The sequence below is a fragment of the Drosophila novamexicana genome, unplaced genomic scaffold, assembly GCF_003285875.2.
Source record: "Drosophila novamexicana strain 15010-1031.04,08,12 unplaced genomic scaffold, DnovRS2.1 tig00000308-arrow-arrow-pilon, whole genome shotgun sequence".
In the NCBI taxonomy this organism is placed as follows: domain Eukaryota; kingdom Metazoa; phylum Arthropoda; class Insecta; order Diptera; family Drosophilidae; genus Drosophila; species Drosophila novamexicana.
The window spans coordinates 174,949-188,121 of NW_020824799.1; the positions used below are offsets into that span (position 1 = coordinate 174,949).

At 45.4% G+C, this 13,173-nt stretch overlaps 6 protein-coding genes across 6 annotated transcripts; 3 read left to right on the forward strand and 3 right to left on the reverse strand.

Moving 5' to 3' along the window:
* Nucleotides 1–84: 84 nt before the first annotated feature.
* On the reverse strand, nt 85–3,653 carry LOC115759421 (116 kDa U5 small nuclear ribonucleoprotein component). The gene is made up of 7 exons (XM_030700318.1): nt 3,543–3,653; nt 3,240–3,354; nt 2,515–3,186; nt 2,358–2,449; nt 2,103–2,294; nt 540–2,042; nt 85–478 (listed from the first exon to the last, which is right to left on the reverse strand). The coding sequence occupies exons 2-7, from the start codon at nt 3,351–3,353 to the stop codon at nt 121–123; spliced, it is 2,931 nt and encodes a 976-aa protein (XP_030556178.1). The 5' UTR covers nt 3,354; nt 3,543–3,653; the 3' UTR covers nt 85–120.
* A 340-nt stretch (nt 3,654–3,993) lies between these two features.
* Nucleotides 3,994–5,361, forward strand: LOC115759632 (integumentary mucin C.1). Its single transcript, XM_030700621.1, has 2 exons — nt 3,994–4,016; nt 4,101–5,361. The coding sequence occupies exons 1-2, from the start codon at nt 3,994–3,996 to the stop codon at nt 5,359–5,361; spliced, it is 1,284 nt and encodes a 427-aa protein (XP_030556481.1).
* Nucleotides 5,362–5,545: 184 nt separating this feature from the next.
* LOC115759424 (28S ribosomal protein S18c, mitochondrial) lies at nt 5,546–6,167 on the forward strand. The gene is made up of 2 exons (XM_030700321.1): nt 5,546–5,623; nt 5,683–6,167. Exons 1-2 carry the CDS (start codon nt 5,590–5,592, stop codon nt 6,090–6,092), a joined length of 444 nt encoding a protein of 147 aa, XP_030556181.1. The 5' UTR covers nt 5,546–5,589; the 3' UTR covers nt 6,093–6,167.
* Nucleotides 6,120–6,864, reverse strand: LOC115759423. Its single transcript, XM_030700320.1, has one exon. The coding sequence runs from the start codon at nt 6,839–6,841 to the stop codon at nt 6,194–6,196; it is 648 nt and encodes a 215-aa protein (XP_030556180.1). The 5' UTR covers nt 6,842–6,864; the 3' UTR covers nt 6,120–6,193.
* Nucleotides 6,865–7,472: 608 nt separating this feature from the next.
* Nucleotides 7,473–9,371, reverse strand: LOC115759422 (RING finger protein 37). The gene is made up of 2 exons (XM_030700319.1): nt 8,329–9,371; nt 7,473–8,256 (listed from the first exon to the last, which is right to left on the reverse strand). Exons 1-2 carry the CDS (start codon nt 9,040–9,042, stop codon nt 7,483–7,485), a joined length of 1,488 nt encoding a protein of 495 aa, XP_030556179.1. The 5' UTR covers nt 9,043–9,371; the 3' UTR covers nt 7,473–7,482.
* A 1,192-nt stretch (nt 9,372–10,563) lies between these two features.
* On the forward strand, nt 10,564–12,848 carry LOC115759633 (sphingomyelin phosphodiesterase). The gene is made up of 4 exons (XM_030700622.1): nt 10,564–11,585; nt 11,646–12,363; nt 12,427–12,576; nt 12,635–12,848. The coding sequence occupies exons 1-4, from the start codon at nt 10,564–10,566 to the stop codon at nt 12,746–12,748; spliced, it is 2,004 nt and encodes a 667-aa protein (XP_030556482.1). The 3' UTR covers nt 12,749–12,848.
* The last annotated feature ends 325 nt before the right edge of the window (nt 12,849–13,173 follow it).

Consider the following 13,173-nt stretch of genomic DNA (forward strand, 5'->3'; position numbering starts at 1 on the left):
TCCTGTGTGTATTTCCTATATATATTTTGATCCTATCCTTGACCTTACATTCCACGAATTACATATCCGTTTGAAAATTGTGTCCACCATGCAGGATTTTATTGGGTCATTAGACTAACACTATAGTGGATAGTTGAGCAGAACATCCTGTCGTGCCAGCTCCAACAACATGGGATCGTCGAAGAACTTGTTTATAGACACGTCCTCGGAGAGACCCTTGCGCCGACGTGTCTTGATCATAAACTCACGAGCCAAGTGAGAGGCTTGCTGTGGCTCCAGCGGCCGTATGACAATGCTCTTGTCCAAGGGATCGCCTGGTACGATTTGCCAATGATGGAAAACAGACAGACAGAATGCCTGACCTTGGGTGTGAGTCCGCAGATCTGTTTCAAACCCAAACGAATCGATGGCGGGTATAAAGGCTTTGATTGTATAAATGGGCGAGCCAGAAACAGGCGCATCCTGCGTAACGTGACCTCTGCAAACACATAGAAAATGAGTGTACATCAAAAAAGATGTCATAATTTCGAATGACTTACCTGCGCCGCGCGAGCACAGTGTATACGGCAGATACACAATCCGCGGGTGCCTGCACCTCGACAAATAGATAGGGCTCCATCAGACGGGGCGTGGCCATGAGGAAAGCCGAGTAGGCGACACGACGTGCTGTGGGAATGATTTGGCCGCCACCACGATGCAGTGCCTCATTGGCTATGACCGCATCTAGAATTTTAAACTTGACATTACGTATGGGCTCCTCGCAGAGCGGTCCCTCGCGCGTGCCCCACTGAAAACCTTGCACGATTGAATCCTTAACCGCAGTCAGTAGATTTTTGTCCACCTCTGAAGGCAAAGTATCATCCACCAGGATGTTAGGTCCAGTACTATCCGGACCGAATGCCCAAATGGAACGTGCGGCCAGCAAATCCCAATCGTAGTTAACTTGAAAGAATTCGCCAATGCGCTTCTTATTCCAATTAATGCAGACAGTCTCGTTCTCGATGTCCTCGGCCAGCCCCTTCTCCAGCGGCTCCGATATCATGGTAATCTTATTCTTTTTGTTTGGCGTTTCCGCGAAACACTTCAAGGAACTGGTCTCCACAACGGTCTCACAAAATGCCACCACTGGATCGGCCACCTTGATGTCAATCTCCGAGTACATCTTGCGTAGATCATGCATGACACAGTCTAGGTAGAGCTCGCCCGTGCCTAGGATAACGTGCTCACCCGACTCCTCAACGCGGGTGGAAAGCAGAGGATAAGATTTGTTTACCTTACGCAGACCGTCCAACATTTTTGGCAGCTCTGAAGGATTCACCGGCTCCACAGCAATCTTAATAATGCTTTGAGTGTTAAACTTGAGCGGCCGGAATATATAGAGATCCTCGGGAACATGAATGTCCACGATGCTGGATGTTTTCACAATGCACTGATCAATGCCCTCGATGAGCACCCAATTGCCTGAGGGCACACGATTCAATTCAACTTTGTAGCGAGCTTCATAGACCCAGAGCCTGCCTACTTGGAGAATGCGCGAATCTTCCTCGTCCTGCAGTGTGTAGTTCTCGCCTAGCACACGCACCTCCTGCCCGGCATGCAGTGTGCCGGACACAATTCGTGCCAGCACCTGAAAGAAGGTGCAGTCGTCGTTGGGGTACATCTTAGAGCTGTGCACCATCAGCGTGCCGTACTGATTGCACGTAATCATGTCACGGTAAATATCGCCCTCCTTGGGGCCCGTGTAAATGTGATCCACTTTACGCTTGGCATTCTCCAGCGGTGACTTAATGTGCTCCACGCACATATCCACAAAACCGCTGCAATCGCCCATAAAACGATTGCAAACCACGCGCAACAATGGCCGTATATTGGACTTCATCTCATCTTTGGATACTCGCACATGCAGCTCCGACAAGGTGTCGGCCAACGTGGTGTCTACATCCCCCACAACTTGAGCAATCAATTTATACATAGGCTCCAGTATGAACTCCACAAAACTGCGCTGAGCAGAGCTATGCGGTGGTTTCTTAGTAAATTTGCGCCTGTTACGATATAAAGTGTTCATTTAGGAACATTTTGGTAGCTTTTTAATCCATACTTACGACTTGCTATGGAAATACATATCACCCCAGAGGCGCTTAGCAAACTCATTGTAGTTGACGCCCTCATACGTGTCTGCATAGAGTTTTGCAAAGGACTTTAAGGTGAAGCAAAACCCATACAAGGAGCTTGCAAAGCAAACGTTACCCAGTACGGGGGATACCATCAAATTATCATCCGCGCTGCCATAGGTGCTGCAATATAAACAGAGTAGCATTTAAGAAAGATTCTTTATATAAATGCATTTGCCCACAAACCTCAACAAGCTGTTGACTTCCTCGACAATGTGCTTAAGCTTAAAGTACGCGTCCTGTGGCGGCAATTTGAGCTCCAGGATTAAGCGATCGATCTGATATAAGAATAGAATATAAGTACTAAGTAATTATACTTTCATAGATCAAGCAGAGTACGCACCTTGTTGATGCACACAGTGATGGCCAGTCGCTCCTGCACAGCATGCTTAAGCAGGCGTTCGGTGTTTAACATCACTCCCTCGGATGCATCAATAAATAGCACCACGCCGTCACTCATGCGCATGGCGGCGGTTGCCTCATCTGAGAAATTAACATGACCGGGCGTGTCGAATATGTTTAGCAAGTAGCTCTTTTGCTTGACGTCCTGCAGAACAAGCGTAACCGGAGTGGCTTTAATGCTGCAACCACGCTCCTGCTCTGTGAAGAGCGTATCTGTGTACCGCAGTGATCGTTCCTCCATATTCTCAAACTGAGGATGCGTTTGACGGATTAGACAATCCACAAATGTGGTCTTGCCGTGGTGCAAGTGACCAATTAGCGCCACATTGCGAATCAATGGTGGAGTGTCCATCAGATCAGCCATGAATTCCATATCATAGGTAGTTTCGGGCAGATCTTGTTCTTTGATCTGAAACTTTAGCTTTTTCACGGGCTCAATAAGCGGCTTGTCCAATGGTTGTGCATCCTCCTCCTGCACAATTGTCTCCACATCCGGCCCATACACCTCAACGGCCGATGGATAATAACGTTTGTCCTCATGCAGCACAACAGCCGTCACTTCTTTGTCTTCATCATCTTGTGGCTCCGCTTCGTCCTCATCCATGGCATCCTCCTGCAAAAAGTAGCATATTAGCATTGGAATAGTTTTCAAATTGAAGAACTTACATCTTGATCATCGTGCACATCGGGCTGACCGTAAATGCTCTGGTCATCATCCTCATCGCTGTCCAAATCGGGCCCTATATAGTTGCCAAACTCATCATACAAATCGGAATCCATTCTGCAATATATACAAGCACACATATATATCCTTAATAATGGAAATACATTTTTTTCCTAATGGAAACATGGATCACCCTTATGTATGTATATGTATGTATGTATGTATGTATGTCCCCAATTGCTAAACGTTTTCGTGGTACAGCCGGCATAGCTAAAACAGCTTTACTGGACAAAACAGTTACTTACCTCGACTATAAAACCGTTGTTATTGTCGCTAATTTAGTTTTTCTTCAATTTACAACACCTAATACTTCTTAATTATCAAATTAAAAATATGCTCAACAAGAAAACGCGGAATACGACGCACGCCACTCTTCTTCTTTGAAACTAATCACACAGCTGACCGGCAACAGTGTGACCAAAGCAAACGAATGGCGGCAATTAGTAGTGCTGCCAACTGCACTCAATGTACATGTGAGGTAGCCCTGGCGCGAAACCAAAATTTAAATGGCCACTTGTCTGTTATTTTTTTGCAGCCGTCTGCACCATAATTACCTTGGCCATCCCTCAGCAGCAATTAAGACAGGTAACAAATAGTTTTGCAGGATAGCTCAGGTAGGTAACCAGAGATTTCAATTATGCGACAACTTGTTAGGCTAAATAGTCAACTGAGTTACTTACGCACAAGCACATCAAAATGAATGTGTGGCTAGTTTTGTTGTCAGTTTTATATTCAACTACCATTATTTTTTGTAAAGTTTTAACTGTTGAAAACTCAATTACTTTGCCGAACAAAATTGGCAGTCGCGAAGACTGGTTTATATTGTCCAAGTATTACGCCAGCATTCACAAACCTTATAATGTGAAGAAATATGTGCCTTACAAGCCTTCAAACAAGACAACCACAGTGGAAACTCCTTTAACATCAACAACGATCCATATCAGCACCACGGCACTGCCAGAGATCACAACTCAGAGATCGCGCACAAAAGGCGATCAGATCGAACAGACTAGTGAAACGGGAATTGTTGAAACAAGTACTTTTGAATCTACAACTGAAACCTCGACGAGCACCACAGAGATGCCCGAAATGTCCACCTTATTGCTGTCTATAATTGGGAAAACGCCAGGCATTGAAACTAGCACCTCATATTACGCTGCTAAAGTCGAGAGCAGCGAACAGCAATATTTAAGTTCTACAATCGAAACAAGTTCAATGATTGATGTGGCCATTTCAACTACTACAGCATCGCCTGAGCCTGAAACCACGACCGAGCTGAGAGATTCGACCTTCCAGCCGCATAACGAGGCAAGCTACACAAGCGAAGCTCCTGCAACGCCTCTAGATGTCACCACCGGAATCAACTTTGCTGCAGTTTCCAAATCAACCCCGCCAGAGACGTCAACCGATGTGGGCGATACGACAACACAACTTTCTATATTCAACATCGAAACACCATCATCCGTTGAAGACACCACTAATATCAACTGTTTGCTGCCAACAACGTCTTTTCAACAAGAAGCCACAACGGAATCGGGAGCTACAACAACCTCGTCGGAGCCGGACACCACAACAGACGAGGCAGATACGATAACCCAACTTCTTGTAACTACAACCCAATCACCATTAACAACATCATCTCCAGCCGAGACTACAACAGATACGACAACTCAACTTTTTATAAACGTAGCCCAATCAACACTAACAACATCTTCGGAACCGGACACTACAACAGACGAGGCAGATACGACAACCCAATCAACATTAACTTCATCATCTGAGCCGGAAATTACAACCGAAACGGCAGAGGCAACCACACAAATACCTATATCCACAACCCGAACAACACTATTAGAAAATACAACTGAAATACCATTTATTCCGACCAGCACTATTGCTTTTGAAAGCACCACCGACGCAGATGCCGGCGTTGAGATAACTACGGATGGGACGATGGCCACAACTTCCTCCGGAAATGCCATTCTTGTGGATGATATAATCCAGGCTAAGCCGCGAAAGTTGACATATTCTTCAGATGTAATGCCCGAGATGGAATGGTATTAAAATGCAGAAATTAAATAGAAACATTTTTTTGATAACAAAACTATTTGAATGTGCTATTATTAAAAGGAATAAAATTTAAAAATAAAAGAACTTTAAACCACAAACAACTGGGTAGCGTTGCCAGACTATTGTATCGAATTTACCAGGGCTTCCATTTCAGAGGCAAACAGCAGAGCAACATTTTCTTGCATGCAGCCCTAGCAGCAGCTCAAACCAAAAATATTAAAAATGTTTAAATTAACAAGGATACTTGCTAGAAATGGTGACTGAAATACAAATAAATTGAAAAAAAAACAAGTTAACTAAATGTTTTCCCATTAGTCACTGTGGCCAATTTGACGGGCACTCGAAGCATGCGCCCACGTTTGTATGCCAATGCTGCTGCCTTGAATGAGGAGGAACAAACGTCGACGGCACCAAACCCGGACGAACCGATTGACATAGCAAATCCCTATGAAAAGGATCGTCAGCTGTGCATATTGTGCAAGCACAACGTAACACCGCACTACAAGAACGTGAAGCTACTGTCACAGTTCCAGTCACCCTATACGGGTCGCATTTACGGCCGCCACATAACCGGGTTATGCAAGCGAAAACAGGAGGATGTCGAGAAGGCCATATTACGCGCCCAGCACTGTCTAATGATGCCTGGATACCACAAGGACTTGGACTTCCTGCATGATCCCAAGCTATTCGACCCGGAGAAGCCTGTGCGGCCACATAAATATTAGACACATGATTTACATTTTGTTTGGTTTGCCGTTTCTTTTTGAACGCAGCGAAATACATCTTACAATTAGCAGTAAGAATACATGTGTGTATTGTACGTTTATCAGTCTTCATCCAGGTACTTGAGCATTTCTAGAGGTATACCCAGTTGTGTAAGCAGCGTTTTCTTAGCAACTCGTGGCACAACCAACGCCTGCAAATCATCCATAGCCGCAGCAAAACCATGTTTCCAAGTCTCTATGTCTGCCTCGAGCTCAAGTATTTGACGTTGTCGCCAATTGTCAAGATGTGAGTTTGCAGTTTCCTCAGAGGGCTTCGGGTCGGGCTTCTTAGGCACGAGCTCGATGGTGTCAGCAATGGCAAACTCCAATCTTTTCTTAGTTAGGTCCTTGCGCTTGCGTGTTAAGCCAGGACGTCGGCAGATTGTCGAGTTCGCCTTTAATTTCACCGGCAATGCGCGTGGAGTTTCGACAGCATCAACAGAATCTTCATTTTTCTCGTCTTCTGATGGCAGCGTTGCTGTCCTCAGAGTTTGTTGTAAACGTATGCCAGGCGTTGTGTCAGCTCTTTTGTGCAATCTTAATCCCAAACGACGCCTCGGCCGTGGCGTTACATCAGGCGTCTCAGCCATCCAGGAACATTCAATTTGTCTAAAGAAAGCCTCGCCAATATTTACAGTTGTTTCATTTGCAGGCGTTGCCAGACAAACAAATAATACAGCAGTATGACGCATACACACACACACACACATGTATAAATTAACGCATATCGTGATGAAATTCCAATGTCCCTTTTACAGGTTTGTATGAAAGCGTTTTAGGCCTTGGATAATAAACAATAGTCACTTTCCCATTGAAGTGTTTTGCAAAATGTTACACTTACCAAATAAAAACAATCTTTTTTTTTTTTAATTTTATTTATGTTATGAATATATAAACTTCGCGCTTCATCTCGTCCTTCCAATTGGGGGTTGTATAAAGTCTACAAAAATTATGCGCTCTTTATCTGCCCTATGATTATACATGTACTATATGTAAGTTTAATCGCAATGCCGACTAAATGTGACCTGATACTGATAATTGGGGAATAAGTATTGATTCCACCATTCCAAGTGTATTTTGGCTTCGAATAAAAATCTCAGCACTTGCTAAAATCGACGCTGATATGATTAGAAATTATTCTATGAACTATGTGTACGAGCTTACGAACTTAATAATCATAAATGAGAATACACAAATTAAAAAAAAGAGAAGAGAAACAGGACGCCATATACGACGTTCCGCTCTGCTCCGCTGCTATCCGAAAATTGAAGATTGGCAACAAAAATTCTTACAAACGAACCTAAGTATATTGAAGCACTAGAATACGACTATTTTGTATGGGCAGGCACGACTACGGTAGCTTGTGATAGCGCTCCACGTCAACGCCGCGAAAAGTGACTTTGCAGACGCACTGCTGGGCCGTCGACAGCATGACGAGGCACTCGCGGCAGACCAGATGACGACAAGTGCGTATCTCGTAGGCAAACTGTCCACTGCGGCAGTTAATGCAGCTGGGTGGCTGCTGCAGAGCCGTGCTCACTTGGGTGTAGCGGGTGATCTTCTGCAGAGTCTGCTGTAGCGCCTGGTCAATGGAAGACGTTGGGCCCGCTGCGGCTGACGTTGTCGGCGTTTGATTGGCGCTGCTAGCAGCGGTAACAGTAGAGCTAACTGTATACGTTGAGTAGCTGTGTCGCGGCCGCTTAGCAGCTGGCGGCGAGGTCGGCGAAAGGGAACCTGAGAATGCCGATGTGGCCGTGGCAGTGACGGTTGACTTGGTCTTGCGCTGCTGCTGGTGCTTGTAGCCGCTGCTTAGTGAGGAATAGGTGCCGACTGCCATGCTGCCCGGCAGGCACATGTGGCTGGCAATCTGAGATGCGTGGCGACGACGCATTCGCGAGCTGCCCAGTAAACGCGGCACTGATTTAAAGTGCTCCGAGTGCTCCATTAGAAACTTTTCGATGCGCGCCTTGAGCGCCAGGTTTAGTATTGCTTTGCGTTGTGAGGTATATTCAAGTCCCGTAAACGGATCGGAAGGCAGGCGACCCCATTTGGCCTCCTCCTCCGAGTGCTTATCTATAGTAGATTGGTCGACAACCTTGCCGGATGGCAGCACCGTGGGAAATATCTACAAGAAAATGAGGCGAAGAGAAAGAGGGGGAATCTTAAAGGAGGACGCGCAAAGGCTTAAGCTACGCACCATTAACTCCCAGGTGATTGAGTCGAGAAACTCCTCTGGTATCTCCAGCATCGATTGTTCGCGCAGTTCGGGAATGTGACGCGAAGGCGAACGCTGGCCTGCCTGCTGCTGCTGTGCTTGGTCCCTGAGTCCATAAGGATCGCTTACCTCGCTCCATATGGTTTTCATTAGCTCACGATCAGCTTTATCCAGGCTGCGAGCGGGTAGACCCCACATTTGTATCTTGCGCAATACGGGAGGACAGCGCTCGGTGGCACGAATGACAATCTTCACGCTGTTCGTTGTGCCCAGTATCTTGTGGGCCGTCTTGAAGAAGAACACTTTCTCGCTCTGCTGCTGTGCGGCTGCGGCACTGCTGCGCGAGTTATAATCGCTTTGATAGCAAAAGGTAACAGAGTCCATACCCTTGGGAAGGTCACGCACGTAGGCAACGCGCTCCCAAATGCCGTCGTACTTGCCATGTACCTCGAAGCCAGTGGAACGCAATGCACCAGAGCTGGGCCATAGTTTAATCACCTTCAGATCGATAGCTTTGGGAAAATCAAAGACAATCTCGACGGGCGGCTTGCAGACTTGAAAGCACATAAAGCCTCGCTCCATCTGCTCCGCATCGTCGGCTATGAGATTGGCAGCTGTATAGCCATCCTCGCAGACAGCGTCGCATTCCACAGAGGGTTTAAGTTTCGGATTGAGAAAGTTGATTAGACTACTCATTGAATGCCTGTGTGTGTGTTCCCGTTCTCTTCTGTGCTCTGCTATTGGTCACGCGGCGTTGCCGTTGCGTCTGCTTCGCCCCACCTGCTCTGATTTTTTTTCTGCTAATTTGCACAGAAAATGGCGTCACTGGCTCCTGTGTTTGCTATCGTCGTTTACAATTACTCACGCCTCTCATGCACGCTCGAAATTACCAACACACGCGCAATGAAGCGTTTAAAAAAACATTGAATTTTGTATAATTCGTTCGTTTTTCTTATAATTTTCCAACAATCCTTGCCTTTTTGCAGATATTTTCTGCCCTTTTTCTTCTCGTCTTTTAATGGCTAATAACTCAGCTGTTTAGAATTATGATGCCAGCTGCCTCAGCTAGGGTTGCCATATGTGCGCATAGTCATACACTGCCAAGGCATGTCTGGTATTTTTAGTACACAGCGGTATTAAAGCGCAGATTTTTTAATATAAACTTGGTGTCTATTCTTTTCTATGGTGCCTATGCATTTTTTTTAATAGAAGTAGATTGTTTGGCTTGACACACTTGTGCAAAGATATTTAAAATTATGTGACCACATTTATAATTGCTTATATTAAATTGATTATATATTAAGCTTCGACTGCCGATTATTTAATGAGTATTTTTAGTACACAGTAGAAAAAAGCGATAGTCACAAAAACAACTATCGAAACTGAACGTACTGCTACTTAAAAAGGTTTCCCTTCGGAAGCATAGTATATTTAAATATATTGGCACGTTTACAATACATTCTCTCAAATATCATTGAAAGTGAGTTTTAAACCGATTGGACAGTAAACAAAAAACTTGAACATAACCGTTTCCTGCCAACTTGCCACTGTTGTGGGCGAAATTTTATAAAATCGCTGAAACACGAAATCCCCTTTATCGACTGCTTGTAAACGGGGAAATTTATCGGGGAAATTTACTGCGCGGTCGCGCTCAAAATGTCATGTCTCTAGCTCTTATAGGTTCTGAGAGCGACGCGTTCGTTCAATAGAAATCAAGTGTTAATACTATCTACTTTTAAGTTCTTACTATTGCCAGCAGATTGCAGATATTCATTTATGATTTAGTTTTAACTATAAGATTAGTTTATATTATATATATATGTAAATAAAAATTTCTCTAGGCGCTGAGTCCACGGGCGAAAAATGGCTGGAAAAATTATATCTACTTATAATAAGAAGCACGAAACTTGCCAATATATTTCAATAATTCTTATCTATTATTAGTTGTTCACGGGTACTGGGAAAGCAATAAAGAATTCCAAATAAAAATATTTGAATGATTAATTTTATTAGCTCTAAATCGCTTTTAGATACTGAAGCTATAGTTAGTCAAAGTGATTAGCTTCACTTCTGATTATGCATGGATCTATCCTTATCAAGCACTTCAGAGTGATAAAAAGTCAGTGAATGGGCAGCGCAAGCTAATGATAACGGCCTTTCGAAACCTATAAATTGGACCCCAGGTGCGGCAGCTTTTTTAGTGGATCAGCAAATGCCATGAAGTGTTTGCTTTTGGTGTTTTGCAGTGTTATTGCCGCATCTGCGGTTAACCTGCCAGGAGTGCCAGTGGACTTCGACTTGGACAATAAGGTGCTGTCAGCCATAGCCGATGATGTGGCTGGGCGTTTGGAGCAGGAGTACATGACCTTTTGGAAAACAGGAGTCGAAACACCGGCATTTAAAAAGCTAACACAACAGCTGGCCAAGGCGCATACCAAAAAGGACATATTTACCAAAAATCTGCCCGAACTGGAGGCGCGCGATAGCTTTGTGGTCTGCACACTATGTCGCTCGGTTATGAACGTGTTCATCCGCGCCGTACGCGAGGAGGATGGCGAGTTGAATGGCGAAAACAGCGCAGCGATAATGAAGGACATTGCGATGGATGTGTGCAAGCGCATGGAGCTGCAGACAGCGGAGGTGTGCGAGGGCTTGATCGACTTCAATCTTCCCACTTTTGAATACATAATGCGCAACTCGGAAATGGATTCGCAAAGCTTCTGCTCGCTCTTCATGGAGGTCAGTTTCTGCAATACGGGTACCAATCCAGCCTACAACTGGACCCTCACCGTGGACAACAAGGTTGAAGAGCTCAGCAGCTCCAAGTCGGACACACCACATCAGAGCGACAATGACTTCAAAATATGTCAGTTCACTGACATACACCACGATCCGCTATACGAGCCGGGCAGTCTCGCCACCTGCGCTGAGCCAATGTGTTGCCAGCGTGAGAAGAGCACCACGGAGGGCACCAGCGATGCTGCAGGCTTCTGGGGCGATTATCGTAACTGCGATTTACCCTGGCGTGCATTTGAGTCGGCGCTGGATCATGCAGCTAAAACTGTGGACTGCACATACATCTATCAAACTGGCGATGTTGTTGATCACATGGTCTGGGCAACGTCCGTGAAGAAGAATACTGAGGTGTTGACCAAGGTTAGCGATCAGTTTACCAAGGTATTTCCAGAAGTGAAAGTTTATCCTTGCATTGGTAATCATGAGCCTCATCCACTCAATCTGTAAGTAGTCTTCAAATACTCCCCAAGATCTTCCTCTTAACTTAAGCAAATTCCGTACAGCTTTAGTCCCGAAGGAGTGCCGGATGAGATTAATACCAAGTGGCTGTATGAGCACTTGTACAATGACTGGTCCAAATGGCTTCCAGCAGAGACAAAGCAGACCATTCTGAAGGGTGGCTATTACACGGTTTCGCCAAGAAAGGGTTTCCGCATCATTGCACTGAATGGCAATGACTGCTATACGGACAACTTCTGGCTGTACCACAGTGGCAACGACAAGATTCCACAGCTGCAGTGGTTCCACGACACACTGCTGGCAGCCGAGGCTGCCGGTGAGTATGTGCATGTCCTGACCCACATACCCTCGGGCGATGGTACCTGCTGGTCGGTGTGGGCTAGGGAATATAACCGCTGCATTACCCGCTTCCACAAGACCATAAGTGGCATCTTTAACGGTCACTCGCACAAGGATGAGCTGGCGGTGCACTATTCGGATGAGGGTCACGCCACGGCTGTTGCTTGGAATGGTGGCGCCTTGACCACATACAGCTACAAGAACCCCAATTACAGGGTATACTCAGTGAATCCGGACACCTACGACGTAACCAACCATCAAACCTACATTTACGACTTGAACGAAGCTAACAAGAAGCCCGACGAGCAGCCCAATTGGTTTTTGGAGTATGACTTCAGCAAGGAATTCACCGAGGATCTGAGTCCTGCGGGCATTGACAAATTGCTGGATGAATTCGCAGACAAACCAGATCTAATGCGCAAGGTAAGTGCCAGAGTGGGAACAATTACGCCCGCATATTTATGTTTATGTCAACTCGTCTTCCAGTATTGGCGCTTCAGGGTGACCTCGGCGGAGCCCAAATTGACTGAAGGCTGTGGTCGCGATTGCCTGGCCAGTTCGCTCTGCCGCGCTGCAGTCACGGTGAACAACCAGCGGGAACGCTGTGAGGAGCTAAGGACACGTCTCTTTGAAGCCGTAAGTTGTTCCCCCCTATTATCAGCCATTCAGCTTAATGAACTTATGACCCCCACAGCTGGACAATGAGGAGAGCAAGCCTGAAGACCAGGATGATGGAGCCGCTGCGCTTAGCGTTTTGAGCCTTGGCTCGCTGTTGGCTCTGGTTCTCTCCGTGAGAATTGGCTTCTAGAGACTTTTATCTATAATATACTATTGATAAGTTATATAATCGCACATTCCATTTTATTTTTTTAATATTACGATTAAGTGCAAAATCCAAAATACATTCATATATACACACGCACACGCACACACTCAGCGTTGTTTGTGCCAAACGCCTTTGTTAATCTATTGTTTTTTTAATCTCCTATCGCCTGCCATAGAATGCACATGTGGGGCCTGTGTCCGGGCTAAAACTATGGGTTAACTGATTAGGCTTAACATCATATTAGCGAAAATTGGCCAATAAAGCCATAAACTGTTGCTCATGTCATATATAACAAAAACTTTAATATTAATGGATATTTTATTGCCCAAGTCAGATCATATCGCGCACAATCATTTTTGCACGTGAATATTAACGTCAATCCACACGCATATAGTTTCTCATTTTTA